Source organism: Rhea americana, unplaced genomic scaffold (genome assembly GCF_003343005.1).
Source record: "Rhea americana isolate MKP2758 unplaced genomic scaffold, rheAme1 scaffold_15, whole genome shotgun sequence".
Taxonomy (NCBI): domain Eukaryota; kingdom Metazoa; phylum Chordata; class Aves; order Rheiformes; family Rheidae; genus Rhea; species Rhea americana.
In genome coordinates, this window is record NW_028185594.1 from 513,709 (window position 1) to 529,900 (window position 16,192).

The 16,192-nt window shown below is 38.5% G+C and overlaps 1 protein-coding gene across 1 annotated transcript in view; it reads left to right on the forward strand.

Annotated features, from left to right (window-relative positions):
• Positions 1-15,050, forward strand: part of BARD1 (BRCA1 associated RING domain 1) — a 46,165-nt gene extending 31,115 nt beyond the window's left edge. The window contains exons 8-11 of the mRNA XM_085299320.1: positions 260-395; positions 1,609-1,701; positions 12,759-12,856; positions 13,497-15,050. Coding sequence (XP_085155446.1) covers positions 260-395; positions 1,609-1,701; positions 12,759-12,856; positions 13,497-13,826 — 657 coding nt within the window. The 3' untranslated portion in view covers positions 13,827-15,050. The remainder of the gene's footprint in view (positions 1-259; positions 396-1,608; positions 1,702-12,758; positions 12,857-13,496) is intronic.
• Positions 15,051-16,192: the final 1,142 nt, after the last annotated feature.

Here is a 16,192-nt window from a genome sequence, read left to right on the forward strand (position 1 = left end):
AAAAAAAAAAAAAAAAACACTGATACCAAAACAATTTTTGTGTATCTCCTATAAAGTAAGCCAACTATCTATAATGTCAACTTTCACTCTAGAACTAGCTTGTTATATGTAGATTTATTTATGAACCCTGTCCACTAAGCTTGCCATGAATTGTTTTTCGAAATGCTTATTCTATATTTAATAAAACTGTCAAACAGATTAGTTGCTTTCTTTATCATCCTGAACATTCAGCTTATGTAGGACTATTTTTTTAATGCAGCCAATGAGCCCTAGCCAGCCAAGGGAGGGGCCTCTTGGAATACTTGGGAGCAATCTTAGTTCAGAGCAACAGAAATTGCTGAATAAGCTAGCAACAATTCTGAAGTCTCGAAGATGTACCGAATTTAACAACGCAGGTATGTACCCTTGTTGAGACATCTCTGTCTGAATACCATAAGTAGCTACACTTTTGCACATCATTAGCTGCAACAATTTTTATCATTCCTAATAACATCTCTGAATTATTTATAGCATTAGTAGAATGTGGGTATGTAGTGTTACATGTTAACCGGTATAATAAGATTCTTGGGTGCTTTTCTTGCAGAGAGGCGCAGGAAAAACGAGGCCGATTGTTTAGTGGGACTTGGCTCATGGTCTCTATCAACCTCTTAAGAGCTTCTCCTCAGGGACCAGAGAGGGGAAAAAGCAAGCTGCATTTCTGCCTGTTTCCTGCCCAAGTGTGAGGAAGCAGTCTGCAAACCTGAACTTGGGCACTCTTTTGCCTGCCTGTTCGCTGAGACAGGAGACTTCTAGGGGAAGCGAGCAATTTGACTGTATTGTCTAATTGTTTAAAATCCCTAACTCCTTCTTGAAGACCTACACCCTTAACATTCCTTGAAAGGAGTGACTTGAGACTTAACTTGACTTTAAAGTTTCTTAGCGTGTAAGACATCCTCTAAGCTTTTTATTCTATACAAATGAGTCTTACAAAGATAGTGCCCTTAGAGTGTAGCACTGATTGTAAGTTGACAACATTCTTTTCACCTACCAGCTTTCTTCAATTTTTTTTTTAAGTTGATGGAGCCCAATTTACAGGATTTGGGTGTGTTTTTTCTCTTTTGAGGTCATTGTCTTCATTCCATGTCTTGATGCTATTAGTTTATTTCTTTAGAGTATTGCTTCTCTTACTCATGAAGGAAGGAAGTACTGAGGCAATTTTTCTTCCTCTTTCCTCCATACCCTAATTACTCCTCCAAAGTTGTGAGCTGCAGCTCTGTTAGTCTTGTGGTAAAGCGCTGAAATTAATAGTAAAAATTCCTGCCAGAGTTAAGTATAATTAAAAGGTAGAAAAACACTACTATGCAAACCTGAGCCTTTAAGTGAATCTTGGAACTATGAAAGTATGAGATTTTTTCTTTTTTCAGCAAGTGTGTGTTAAAACACACAACTTCTAATGGCACTTCTACAGACATGTTTCTTCAAACAAAAAAAAGCTCAAATCATATTTGTGCTCAAAAGTGATTTCTAAATCATTAAGACCTGTTTATTTTAAGTGGTGATTGATGCTTTTCAGATAGGCGTGGTTCTGGTTTTTATGAGCTTTTAGTCCTCATGTAACTCTTCTTCTAGTAACTCATCTTGTTATCCCTGATGTTCCAATGCCGAGGACTGTCAAATGCATGATGGCTGTTCTGACTGGATGTTGGGTTCTCAAGTTTGAATGTAAGTATTAAATATATGAAATTCTTCCCTCTCCTGCAGTTGTGGGTGGACTTCCTGAGAGAATTCTCTTTTTTTCCACCAACTGCCCTAATATTGATACTACCTTAACATGAAGTGTGCTTTTTAATCTTATGAGTGACAAGAGTTTTGATTAAATACAATTACTTCTCCCTGGCAAGCACGTGTATTGCATTATTAGATGCACAGAGTAGGTCCCACCCCATGTGTCAGTGGAGAATGGATTTGTTCATTGTTACATTAAGCATGATTAGGAAGATTATGATAAATACCCTGGGAGAGGAGGAGGGGGCATGTTGTTGAGTTCTTGAATTTTGTGTGTATATAGCTTCTACTGAAATTGTTAGAAAATGTTTGCTTGCCTGGGGTGTATAATCAGTGCCTGCAGGAAGGTAAGGTGTTGCCTGTCTAAATATAAACAGATCTCTTGGATGTTAGAAGTTACAGCAAAAGTTACGCTGTCAGCTGATCGTAGCCCCTGTTTGCCCTTCCTGCTGCAAAAGCTGCCCAAGCTTTATGCTGTTTACTGACTCTAAGCCATCACAGGTATGAGCTGCCAGGTATAGCTGTCTTATTCATCCGTCTGAAAGTGTAAGCAGAACAAGTGTGTAACTATCAGTACCTGTTTTTTGAACCCGCAGAGCTTGCACATAGTATTTCTTCATGTAAAAAAAACCCTCCAAGGGAAGATGACCTGTATAGCATCCCCCTAACATACAAGTAGTTGTTCTGGTGTGTTGTCATGCAGTCTACCATTAGTGTTTTGTGCGATGTGTGCTTTGCTGCACAGCCTGTGAACTTCTATCCTGAGTTCTGGTTTTTATTAATTATTTTCCTAGTATCTGCTTTCACAGTAGTTGTAAAAGCCATCTTCTTCCCCTTGACCTTTATGGCAAAGTCCTTTCAGCTAATAAGTACACTGCAAACGAGTTAATTATCGGTGGAAGGATTCATAGACATTCATTCCAGTTTTCTACTGCCCGAATGAACATCGGAATGTAATGGTCTTTAATGGTCTAAACTCTCTTCTGTTGCTAATATTATGAAGGCATTGCTTAAAGTACCTAAGAGGTTTAGCAGTTTTTCGAAGAAAGCACATCTTTAGGATCTCTGAAAACTGTACTTTTTTGGAAAGTCATTTGGCTTCCTTATAGCCAATAGATTTGGGCCCTGCTCCTTTTTCTAAAGGGCCTGTTGAATAAGTTTCCTGAGATGCCTTCTGCATCACCTACGATGGCTTTTGTGATGGCTCTTAGAAGCTTTTGGAAAAAGAAAGCTGTGTATTGCCTTTATGCTGTTGTCATTACAAAGAATAACTTCTTGCTGAATATCTAGTAGTGAGAAATAGTTTATGCTCGTGCAAGCAGAGGGTTTAGTAACTTCAGACACTTGCTGAGAAGTAGAAGGGAGGAGAGGTAGTTTTCTGTTTGAAGGTGGGGATGCAGACTCAGACCTAAAACTGACATTTAGATTGTGCAATGAGAAAGGGAGTGTTCAGGTGGTCTGAAATAATATCCTGCTTAGGAAAGACTGAAACATCTGTTTCTGTGGTGAATCGTTTTGATGCAGGTTCTTGGTATAAAGCTACTTACAACCATACAGGAGGTCAACATACCTGCCATCATACATGTTAGGGATCTTTTCCTTTACTTCATTTTTGTCTGTTTGCTAGTTGGATATGAGGAGAATTAATGCTGCCAGTAAAGGTTTGTTGCTTTCTTTCACTGAGTGGTAGGGAGATTAACTTAGTGAGAGTTGATTTTAAATCCGTGTGGAAGACCATAATTTTTGGAATTGAGATTGGGGGAGGGAGAATAGATTTTTTTTTTTTTTTTTGAGGGTGGGAGTTATTCAGAGAATATTTTCATATATTTTGTTTGCAGTTGTTCTATTTTGGGTTGTTAGAATACTGATAGGTACAGTCCTGTCTGCTAATGCTCCGAGCTTAGTAAGTAACATACTTCTTAAAAGCAAGCGATTCTCCTCCCTAGTGGGAAATGTTAGTAATAACTCATGGGGTCTGATGCAGCTAAGTGCCTATAATTAACAGCACCACTCCATCTGTTCCCACCAGTCTGTTATTAGTCTTCTTCAGAGTCATTGCAAGTTAAAGATTGTTATAACAAATAATGGGACTCCTGATGGAACATTTGTCTAGGAAAAGAGGTCTTTCCTTTTCCATACTTCCTCTGTTTGTTTATCATTTGTTCTTGGCTTTTATTTGGAAAAATCTGCTCAAATGTGACACAAACTTCCAGAAGGGCATATGCACTCTGGCTTGCTGCTGTCAAAGCCATTGCAAATAAGTTGAAAGAGGAGTTTCGTATAGTTCGGTATTCTAAACATTCACTCAAAACAAATAACGTTTTCAAAAACTTCACTGAATTATTTGGAAAAACAAAGCTCAGTTTAGCACTTAATGAAATGCTGACTGTGCATACAAGTGAATATTTTTTTCTTACAAAGTAAGCTGCATTTGACTATTTTTAAAGTTGTAGCCTGTGTAATTATTCCACTTAAAGTATTGCATGCTTGCAAAAAAGTTTCATTGAAGTCTGTATTTATCATTAACTTTTTCATTACAGTAGGGTTTATGCTGTGTTTCTCTAAAAAGCAATCTCCTTCCTCTGCCTGCATCTTTATGTATAATTCTGTAGTGCTGCAACTTATGTGTCTGTACAGAGACAAAGCATCCTTTAGTATCAGTAAAGAGGTAGTGAGGAATTCTCCAGTAGAATTTGAGCTAAGCATGAGGACTCCAAATACTAGACAGTCAGGATTAAGAAAATATGTTTTCATTTTTGGGATTGCTTTTGTCTTGTGCTAGAAGTTCAGGATGAAAGGATGTTACCACTACACAATATTAGAACTTTACAGAAGAAAATTTTTGCCTAACCAGTCGCTAGTTCCGTATTTCCCACACATAATGCACTGTCAGCAATATATCCACTTTCACACCAGCATAGAATTCAATTGAGACACCGTTGTCACTGTGCTCCTTGCCCTTGGCCATATCTTTCATTGCTTTCATTATTTTATTGCCTTCATTATTTCTGGGACTGTAATAGGGGCACAAAGTAGCATATCATTTTCCTTTGGCAAGTAGGCTGAGACAAAGATTCAAGTATTACTGTGTTTCCTCTCTGCTTTTTATAGATCATAGAACTGTAATTAAAACCAGCAGAACTCTTTAATAGCTTTTCAGCTTTGTTTTTTCCTTAAACTCTGAATGTTACTACTAAAGCAGGGAAAGAAAAATGATCTCTGTGACAATATGTGTTGAAACATGCTTGTGCCAGTCTTTGCAGCCAAGTCCAAGGCAGAACTCTTGAGTATCTCATTGCTCCAGGTAAGGGAAACTGATGTAGGGAATAAGCAGTGTTATTGGTTCAGCTCTCTTCATTTAAAGAAGAAGGGGAGAAAAAAAAATGGAAAAATGGAAAAAGAAAAAAAAATATTCTTTTTTTCCTTTATGAACTGAAAACAACTGGGAGATGACTGGAAGGGCCAGTGGATTGCAAGACTCGCGTTACATGGCAAAACCACTTTTCTGTATTTCTTGCAGCGACATACTCGTTGTTTAGGCTGTTAGTCAAGAGAAGGGCAAAGCCGGTTTGAGCTGACAGCTTCTAAGGCTGAGCTGTCTCTTCCACGCATAAACATGTTTTAAAGAAGAATCTGATACTTCAAGCCTTCCCTTCCTTAAAACAACTTAAAACTGTTGATCAGTGGAATTTCATGTTTTGCAGTTAGAAACTTACTTCAACTGCATCCTTCTAAAAAAGGACCCACAGTTATGCCAGAGTTGATTTTAAAATATATATATATATGTATATATATATTGGAGGTGGAATCTTTTTGTTGTATTGGCATTACAGTGAAGAGAAATGTTTTACATCTGTAATACTAAACTTCTGCACTCCCACTGTGGCTGCATCTTCTGGAGAGGAAAAGTGCTGACTTCAAGTAAAATAGTCTCCCGAATCTAGACTGTGAAGCTCCTGGCATTTGCAGAGCAGGAAGTGGGGGAGAGGATGTCTGCAGTGTGACGTTTACCTTGCTCTGCAGAGCTAAGTGGGATGGACTGAAACAGGAGAAGAGGAGACCATGTTGCCAAGACCTAGTGCTTCCTCTCTTCAGTTTGGTATAATCCAGAAGTTAATTCTTTCTTATGCTGAGAATTCTTTTGTTTTAACTCATTTTTGGTTTGAAGAAAACCTCATGTTTAGGAAGCTTGTTGAAGGGGAAAGGATGGGAAATACAATCCTGTTAATTTAAAGGTAAGTAACAGACTCAGGAGTGAGGATGAGTGCTTCCTGTGAAGGTTAACCTAACCTTTGCACCTTAGGAATGGCCAACTCCAGCTATTTTGATGATCAGTCAAGAGAATAGCTGTGGCTGATAGTGGTTTCTTAGTGAAGAGATACTTCTATTATTAAAGCAAATAATGATTTTCATATTGCATACTGCTAGCTTCTGGCAATCAGTGTTTAAGGACTTTCTGAGCATCTGGTCTGTCATGTTTAATAACCATCACCTGAATTCACTTGTCAGCTCCCTTTCTAAGGAGATTCATTTTAGTCTCTGCAGCATCTTGTGGCAGTTCTCTGTTTTGGGAAAAATGGGCCATTTTTATTTCACCCAGTGAGATCTCTATCTCAGCTCACAACAATCTGATTCTGAAGCTACTTTGTAAGCATCCAAGAGGAAAATATTTAAAAAAAAAAAATCTTAAGCTTTTTTGCATGCTGTTGTAGAGACCAATAATACTCTTGATGAAAGCAATTTGAAGCTAGTCTTGCCCAATTCCTCTAAGGCTTTCTCTCAGACCAGTTTTCCTTCTTTTCTAGGAAAATGATCTCATCAGGCTTTATTCAATTTGCATAAGCCCAGTGCAGAGTGAACCAAAGAAGTTGCAGTCTCTGTTAGATCTTGAATGTGTAGTATTTTATCTTCTTGGTTGCTATCATGTATTTCTAAATTACTCTCAGCTGTTCTAAAAGATTTTTGAGACTAACCCTTGCTCTTTGCTTTATTAATGCAAATCCAGCGAAACTTCACTACGGTTAATTGAGTTACTGAGAACTAGCCATGAGTATCTGTGGGTGATTACAACTTGTTCTTGGCATCTAATTCTTATGTACTACACCTTGTTTAAACTGTTTTTGCTGATGCAGTTAGTTTCATTATAAATCATAAGACTTACATGAATAAGGATTATAGGGCTATGATCCCAATAAATTTTGCAAAATAATGATTTCCTTTTTTTTCCAGTACTGGTATGTCCAGTTTTGTCAAAGGTCAATTAATGATACCGCCAGAGTGGCCATCCATTTAACGTGCTTGCTCCTTATGTACTGGAAGGTGATAAGGTAGGGGAAGTGGTTTAGTGAAGTAACGATCAGATCAAGTAGTGATGCTTTACTGACCTTGTCAGCGAGGAGAAAACAATATTCTCGGTGCCAGATGTGGTGGCATCACTGTACTATGCTCAGATCTCTTGCCTGCAGTATTTTCTAGAGACCTAAATGCAGGCTCCTTTCTTTCGATAGACGTTGGTGCAAACAATCTTTACATTTGTACAATATGCTACCACTAAATCGGCTCTTTGTAACTTCTAATGCTCCCTGTTTTTAGGAAGAATCTTATGTGATGCTTCCACGACTGCGGTCTCGTCCACATGTGTGTATTTTTGCTGGACAAGCAGTAAGCTGTTATTAATGAGTGCTTGCACATTTACACTGTGTGTTGCAAAACAGCTCTGGTCCATGTGAAATGGAAAAAGAATCTTTGTTTTGGGTTGCCTACCTGCAAAAGGGCAAGACTTATACTATCTACCGTGAATAAACTAGAGGGCCTCTAAAGCAGAGTTACAATAATCACCCTTTTCTCTGCAGGGAAGAGAACATGTTAAGTGAATAAATATGATCACCCTCAAACCTATCAGATCCGAGGCTCTTATTAACAATAGTATCAAGGACTAAATCAAGATTTTTTTTTTTGAGATTCTGACTAAAGAGTGGTCACATCCTGTTTTATGGACTAGAAATCTGCTCAGGTTTACCTGTGAAGAAAGCATAGACTGCTAGTTCGAGGAGTAAAAAAGTTTACTCTCTCCAAACTTTTCTGTTTTGCCTATTGTGTCACTGTTACCCTCTGACCTGTGAAAACCCTAGAAGGATAGAAGGATAAGGACATTCCCTAAAGGAGTTATCAATCCTGTTCTGATACTTAAGATGTCTGTCTCCAATACAACATATTTTAGAAGGGAGGTAGCATAGTATTGATGGTGCAATAATTGCTTATTAGTTAGGAAAATAGTATAATTTATTTTTTGGTTAATTTGACTAGTGTCTCAACATCAAATTCTCAGTGTTGACTTTTCAATACAATGTTTAACAGAAGACTGTCTGTAATTTCAGGAGTGCTAGGAGGCAGTTTATCATGGCTCCTGTTTGGAGTCGAAGGGTGCTGTACCCCTTTCTTAAATAGGAATAGCGTGCGGTCAACAGAGCTTCTGAAAATGTCCCTATAAAGGTAGTTCAGTGATACGCCCCTGTGTACAGTATAGCATTTTATTTCTTTTTATTGATGCTCTTAATCAGGATGACACTAAGTCTGGTGGAGAGACTATAAAAAGGGAACTATCACGTTATCCAGCCACTTGTACGTATTAGCAGCTTTTAAAATTAATGGGACCTACTCAAGAAAAAGACCTGGGCTTTATTGAGTCAACTTAGTTTGGCACTCAGAAGTTGTCACAGAAAATAAAAGCCCTAATGGTATTGAAAAAATGTTGGAAGGCCCTGCAGTATGCTCTAATCATCTATCAGTATCTCTCCTATTTCAAATGTGAAATTGAGAGGAGGTTTTAGCACAAGGATCTATGTTCTTTTTGTGGTGGTGGTATCATAGCTTAGTAGCATGGTAGAGGGTTGGTACAGGCCTGAAGCTTCCAAATGCTACCACAATGCAACCAAAGCCAATCATGCTGTCTGCAAAACCTCATTTAGGCTGTTTTGTCTAGCTGGAATCACTATATCTGAAAACAATAAGGCAAAATTAGTGATCTAGAAGAGTGACTTGATGGGAAGTTCTGTGGGGAAAGAGATGAGCAGAGAATAGGTGAATAATCGCATTCATTAGAGATTTGCATAATGAGAAGGCTCAAATTGTGCTTCTCTCTTTTTCTCTTCATAATATGACAACAGGAGACAATATGACAACTTCCCTCTTGTTTTGCTGGGTTTTCTTTTTTTTGATGTCTGAATCATTTAACTCTTGAAAGTGCAAAATCTCTTACTAGGTGCAGGAGTGAAGAGAAACAGGCAACATAAGAAACCCATCTAAACAATGTCTGCACTTAATGGACAGCTTGCATACTGGTCTCTCACTTAAATTATTTTAACTTGCTGTTTTTTTGGTAGGAAACCTTCCCCTGTGGATGGATTACACCTTAATTGTTCACCTCAGGGTTGTAAGCACCTTCCTCAAACACCTGCTGATAATTATAGCAATTAATTGAATGTATAAATAGACCACAAGTCTGACATGCTGTTTGCCTCACTGCCCTGGTCCTAATGCTATCCTTCTGCTGTTACCCTGTCTTTACTGTCTCTTTCAGAGTGATACTCTTACCACAGAGTCATTGTGCTGTTGACAGTAAAATTGCCTTGAAGTATTTTGAAGCCTGAAGCATGACTGCAGAACTTGAGGATTCTAGCGATTTTCTTTTTTCCTCTTTGTTACCTGCACACCGACAAAGCATTAGAGAAGAAGTCATTTGAAGTCCTAGAGTCCAATAGTCCCCCAAAACATTTGTTCTTAGCAAATGTGACAGGACCTGCTAGTTGGAGCAAGTTCTGTTTCTACATCTTGCATAAATAATATGTTCTGGAAGCAAAAATGTACTATTTTTCCCATCACCAAGAAACATACCAGGAGTCTGTTGCTCCACAAAGAGTGTAGCCTACCAATGTCATCTCTTAACATCTTTATCTTAAAGAAAACACCTGGGCACTAAAAACTTGCATCCAGGGCATTTTTCTCCCTGACTGGAATATACAGTGTATGTGCCACAAAAGCGACAAAGACACAGATCTGTTCTGATTCTAGTTGGTTAAGAAAAGTTTAAAATTAATCACAGAATTGGTAAGGCTGGAAGGGCCCTCTGGAGATCACCTAGTCCAACCTCCCTGCTCAAGCAGGGTCTCCTAGAGCATGCTAGACAGTGTTGCATCCAGGTGGGCCTTGAGTATCTCCAGAGAAGGAGACTCCACAACCTCTCTGGGCAACCTGTTCCAGTGCTCGGTCACCCTTGCAGTGAAGAAATTCCCCCTCACGTTCAGGCAGAACTTCCTGTGGTTCAGTTTCTGCCCATTGCCTCGTGTCCTGTTGCTTTGGACAATGGAAAAGAGTTTGTCCCTGTCCCCTTGACACCCTCCCTTCAGGTACTTGTAGACATTGATAAGATCCCCCTCAGTCTTCTCTTCCCCAGGCTGAAGAGGCCCAGTTCTCACAGCCGTTCCTCATAGGGCAGGTGCTCCAGCCCTCTGATCATCTTGGTAGTCCTACGCTGGACTCTCTCCAGTAGCTCCATGTGTCTTGTGCAGGGGAGCCCAGCACTGGACACAGTCCTCGAGATGAGGCCTCCCCAGGGCTGAGTAGAGGGGCAGGATCACCTTGCTCGACCTACTGGCAACAGTCTTCCTAATGCAGCCCAGGAGACCATTGGCTTTCTTGGCCACCAGGGCACATTGCTGGCTCATGGTCAATCTGTCATCTACCAGCACTCCCAGGTCCTTCTCTGAAGAGCTGATCATGCAACCACTAGACAAATGGTGTTTTTTGCTTTCTTAAAAATTGGAAATATGCACATTTAATTGGTGGTTCTGATGAATTGTGTGGAAATAGGACAAATCTAGTTGAGTCTCTCTTTTTGCTATCTTGGAAAAACTTTTAATACATATAATGTTGAATTTTGGCAATCAAATTCCTTGGAGGACTTGACAGTGGGAAATGGACAGACATACAGACAGACTTAAAATATTTTGCATTTTCTGCTGAAATAGGCATTCCACTAACATTAGTCACTTTCATGATTAAATTTTAGCTTTTTTTTTTTTTTTCAGGGAAGTAACTATGAAAAGACATCATAGTGTTCTGTGTTCATTCAAGCTTTTATTACTTTCATATCAAACTTGCTTCATTTACTGATACTGGCACTAGCTGCTCTATTTGTGATGTACTCAGCTTATAAGAACCTCAGCTGTGTAGCAGAAATCTTTGAAATTGAGCTTTTGATGGCAGATTGAATTAAAACATGTTCTTTATAGTGAATTTATAATGAATGAACGGTTCTGTTTTTAAGACTGGATGAGATGGCTTCTCCTTTATTGTGAGTTGTACCTATTAACATCTGCATTTCATTGGAAGGAAGGAATAGCCTTAGAGTAAGTTAGAGGCAAATTGACAGAGGAAATTCTGTTGACCAGTTGTGGTGATCTTAAGGGAAAAAAAGGAAGGGGAGTTACTGAAACAACTTAAATCAGTTAGTGTCTTGAGTACAATATCAGTATTTAATGCTGTTATCAATAATGAATATGTAAGTTGCTTTTCTGGAAAATAGATGACTAAGTTGCCCTTCTGGTTTTGTACAAGTTTGTGTTGATTTTTGAAGGAATTAGCTATAACAAGTGTGGATACTCACCTTGATACTTGTACATGGAGGCAGTTGTGTTTTGTTGTAGTATGCAACTAGTCAGTTCCTTTTTTTACGTTTGTCAGCCTGCGTAACAAAGGAATATTGCAATCAGTTATGGTTTTCTGTATCAAATTGTCTTTTTTTAATGTAAACTCAAAGAGCTAGAAATGAAAATACTAATTCCTAATGCTTTTGTGAGTTTATATAAGCTGCTGCTAAATAACAGTTGGCTTTCAAGTTCTCTCTAGATGAAGATTTAGTAGTGCTACTTACTGCCATGGTATCCACGTACCTTTGTCAATGACACTTCTTTTTGTGGTCTTAGGTTTTCTTCCTTTCTAGGGCCAAACCACCTCATTTTACTTGTAATCTTGTTCAGTTGGTTGTATTTTGTTTGGGTATTGCAAGTTACCTATCTGCAGAGTGGAAGTAGATTGCATAAATAAGAAAGACTATACAAGGGTACTACTGAAACACCACTGTAAAAGTCACAACCTTGACAACTGTAATCCTCCTGAGCTGTTTCCAAAATCAGCTTTGCAGACTTTCTCGGGTAACTTTTGAGTGCATCGCATGTGCAGGCAAAATGTTTCATCCTTGGATAAGTGACAAACAGTTTCTCTTTCCAAAGTCAGGTCAGGTAGTGTGTTCCACTAATGTTAGCGATACATTAGCATCAGCACATTCTAGATTAGAAAAAATAACTAGCCTTAGAACAAGGCAAAACCACGCTGACTTTAGAAGACAATCTCATTATGCAGTGCTACTAACAAAAATGAATGCCACTGTTAAACCATAGCGTAAATCTCCAGTTTTGTGCTGATTTTAGACCTTGAAATCCTATCTGATTGTTATTTGAGTCCATAGCTGTTCAGAAACAGCTTTGTACTTGCTTTGTAATTGCTCTTTATCAGGCAATTGGTCTCATTTTTTTAACTGCAGAGCTGCTTCTACATGCTGGCTTTAAGCTTCCAAATGATCAGCAGATTTGACATTTGGCAGTAAGTGGTTGACCTTTCAGTGGGTGAGAGGAAAAGCTGGTAATTCCTAGTGTTTACAGCACTGATTTTTAGTATGATATTTCTTCTCCCTATCTAACTTGTATCTTTTAAACCTATTGTAAATTCTTCTCAAGTCAAGGGGAAAAAAATTGCTAAACGAGACACACTGTCATGTTTATGCAACATTTTGTATTGCAGGCAGTCTTTTTATCTTAGTGTAACTGCTTAGTCCCTAAAAGGAAATGCAAGCCTCTGTTAAGCTATGAGGATTTTTCTCTTTAAAAAAATAATCCTGGTGTTTTGAACTAATGCTTTCTCTATTGCTGCTGTTCAAGGGGTACAAGCTTGTCTGCAAACCAAGGTTCGAGAACAAGAAGAGAAGTATGAAATCCAAGGTGGCCCACAAAGAGGCCGACTCAACAGGGAACAGCTGGTGAGTTTTATTGCTTGAGACAGATTGTCTTATTGGCCTTTGGTCCGTGTGTGTTTTGCCCTTTGCCACTTGTGAAATAGATACAAAATTTTTGTGTTCTTGTACAGAAATTTGATTATGTGCAAGGTGATTGAAAGAATTGTGAACACCCATCAAGCAGTCCTTTTTATGTATCGGGGTAATGTTGCCTTCCCCTTGTTAGAGGGAACACTGTTAGGTCCATGGCGAAGCTCTATGGCACAGGCAGTGATGCCTCCTTATGGTTCTCTGCTCTGCTTTAGAACCTGATAGAAATGATCTGTAAGGACAGACGGATGTTTGAATTTCCTGCTTYGTTACAGAACTACTTTATACCTAACAACGGAGCAGTAAGTTCGTTAAATGTTTTGTAACAGTAGCTAGGAATGTTATGGATCCAAACTCTATTGTACTGGGAAATAGACAGACATGAAGTAAGCTTTACTGTGTAAGCATGGCTTTACTTGACTGTTTAATTATATTGAGGATCTTATTTGCTGCGTTACTGACCTAGCTTATGATTTTGATTGGTTTTGGTTTTTGTTGATACTGATTTTTCCATTTTTTTCCTGTGTGCAAAGTTGTGAACATCTATGTTTATACTTTTCTCCTCTCTGCTTAGCTGCCAAAGTTGTTTGATGGATGCTACTTCTATTTTTTGGGATCTTTCAACCATCACCAGAAGAGTGATCTTGTGGAGTTGGTCAAAGCAGCAGGAGGACAAATTCTGGTTCGACAGCCAAAACCAGACAGCGATGTGACACAAACAATCAACACGGTGGCATACCATGCAGAACCTTCTTCTGACCAGAGATTTTGCACGCAGTATGTCATCTATGATGTGTCTTCTAAACTCAAGCCAGAGAAAATTCGTCAGGGTAAGGTCTGGATGGCCCCCTCCAGCTGGCTTATAGACTGTGTAATGTCATTTCAGCTGCTGCCAGTAAAGTGAATATCCTTGTATCACGAACAAGATTAAGTGGTGAATCTTGAACAGTTGAAAAACACTGTTAAACACTGGTCTGTGTTTGGGGAGGGAGAGGGGCAGCAGGGGGAACTAAAGCTCTGATTCATCTTTTGCACTTAGGAATGCAGGAGAGCTTTGATTACTTCAAATGATTTATGAAGATAACTATGTTGGAATAAATGAGCTTGCAATGGAGGAAGGAGGTAAAGATACTGCATTGAAAAATGTGCCTTCAGTTATTTAGTAAGCTTTATTTTACATTTAACTTCACTATAATGATCAGTGACATACTTTGTAAGTAAGACTTTACAGAACGAAACCTCTTACAGCGTTCTTAATTTTAAACCAGCCCTTTATAGGCAACAGAGCGTGACCGTGTTTCTCCAGCATCTAATGTCTGTTGACAAGAATCTGTTGTGTCTGTGAAGATCTCCCAGCCAGGCCAAAATTCATATTTAAAAACAAAGTAAGACCTTATGCATTTGAATGTAATTATTTGCCTATGTAGGTATCTCTTCTGTTGGACAACACGTTATATTCTTTATAATATTTTGCAGCTGAACATTGTAGGAAGTTCTTGTCAAAGTGTCATAGGATGAGCTCAGTGGAAATTAAGTAGAGCTAGTGGCCTGAAGTCATATGACAGTAGATGTTTTTAAAACCTATATCTTTCAAATCTTAATCTAAACTTAGTTATTTGCAGTGAGAATAATAATCCAAATTCATCCTCCTTCATACCTGTAAATATATAATCTGTATAAGACTCTATTTTCTGGATGTTTTAAAGCATCAGATTCTCTATAATCAGAAATACTACTGTAAGGCGCAGGTGATTGATATCATGATTACTTTGGAAAAGAAATTTAATGACTGCAAAAAATAACTATGCTTCACTTTTTGCACAATTGTACTGGCTTATCTGGCTGCATTGGAGTGATGTTTGATTCTTGCATATCTGTAATAATTTTTAATTCTTTCATAATAAATTATTGTCAGAAACTTGCTCTTTCTCCTCTTCATAAGAACTGTCTGTTCTTATGTCATATATTGCCTTTGTCTTGTGTATTTCCTTGGTTTTGGAACTCGTAATGTGAAGATGGGGTCTTGTAATCGTTATTACATTATGAGAGTGATGGTTGTGGGATAAAACCAAATTTTTGTGTTCGTGTATTTGTAGTAGTCTTGTAATAAAACCTCTGGTGCCAGTCACTTTGGAGTATCTCATTGCTTGATTTAGCTGCAAAATAGTAGTCCATATGTATGTCATCCATAGGCAGATGAAAATGTAAGTACTTTTATGTGAATTTGATACAGACATGAAGACTGTATCGTATCTGCTAGAGCAGCTCTTCAGTGTAAGAGGCAGGTGTTTTCTGTAACTGTTGCCATTGCAGATCCCACAGTAGTTTTGAGTACCCTTTGTGCAACTCAGAAGTATACTCTTCACCTGTAACAGATAGACTCTTCGATAGTATCTGCTAGCCTTGTGGAGCTGGAGTGTCTTGATCTATCACTTAGACTAGACTGAGTCATTACTCTTAACTAAATGCAGTTCTTGAGTACTTGCTTGTCTGTGTGAGCGAGCAAAAATGCAAGGCTCGTTAATAAACAGAACAATCCATGGGATGAATGGATTTTTGTTGTTCTTCTGGCAGGGTGGGGGGTTGGTGCAGATAAACACTGGCAGAAAATAAGCTGCTGAGTCGATAATGCTTGGGCTTGGTCATTTATTTTGACAATTGTAGCTCATTTTAACTTGGCATTTCATGGTGCATCGATATACCTATTGCAGTGTTCTTTGCAGAATAGCAATGAATCTCAGCAAAAGTCTTAATGTGGCTTTTCTGCTCTTTGCCGGAAAGGAATTTGACCCTTCTGTGATCTCTGCCTATCCCCTGTACAGGCCAGAGATTTACAGATTTTAGGAGCCATTTGTTCTTTCCTGGGAGCTGAAGAGAAACTGCATTAAAACATGGCCGTTAATTTTTAAGCCACACTTTAATTTACCCTAAGGTCTTTGTTTTTTTGCTTGTATGTGACTTGATTCCTCTGTATCAATTCATAATTTCCAGCAAAGTTGGTATCACATCAAGAATCCCATGATACCATAATGAAGAGCAGTTCTTGATACTTTGAGTGAAATGTACCTGAGATTGACTCTGACCCGTCTCCTTCAGGTCTCTTCAGAGATTTGGAATTTGGGTCCAACCACCTTAGACTTCTGAACTTGCAAAGAGTAGAATAACCTAGATTTTGATGCCAGAATTGAAGCAGATGTGAAACTGCTCTTGAAGCAATAGGTAAGTACAGAAAAACTAGAGTTCAATGACAGACCCTGCTTATTATTCACA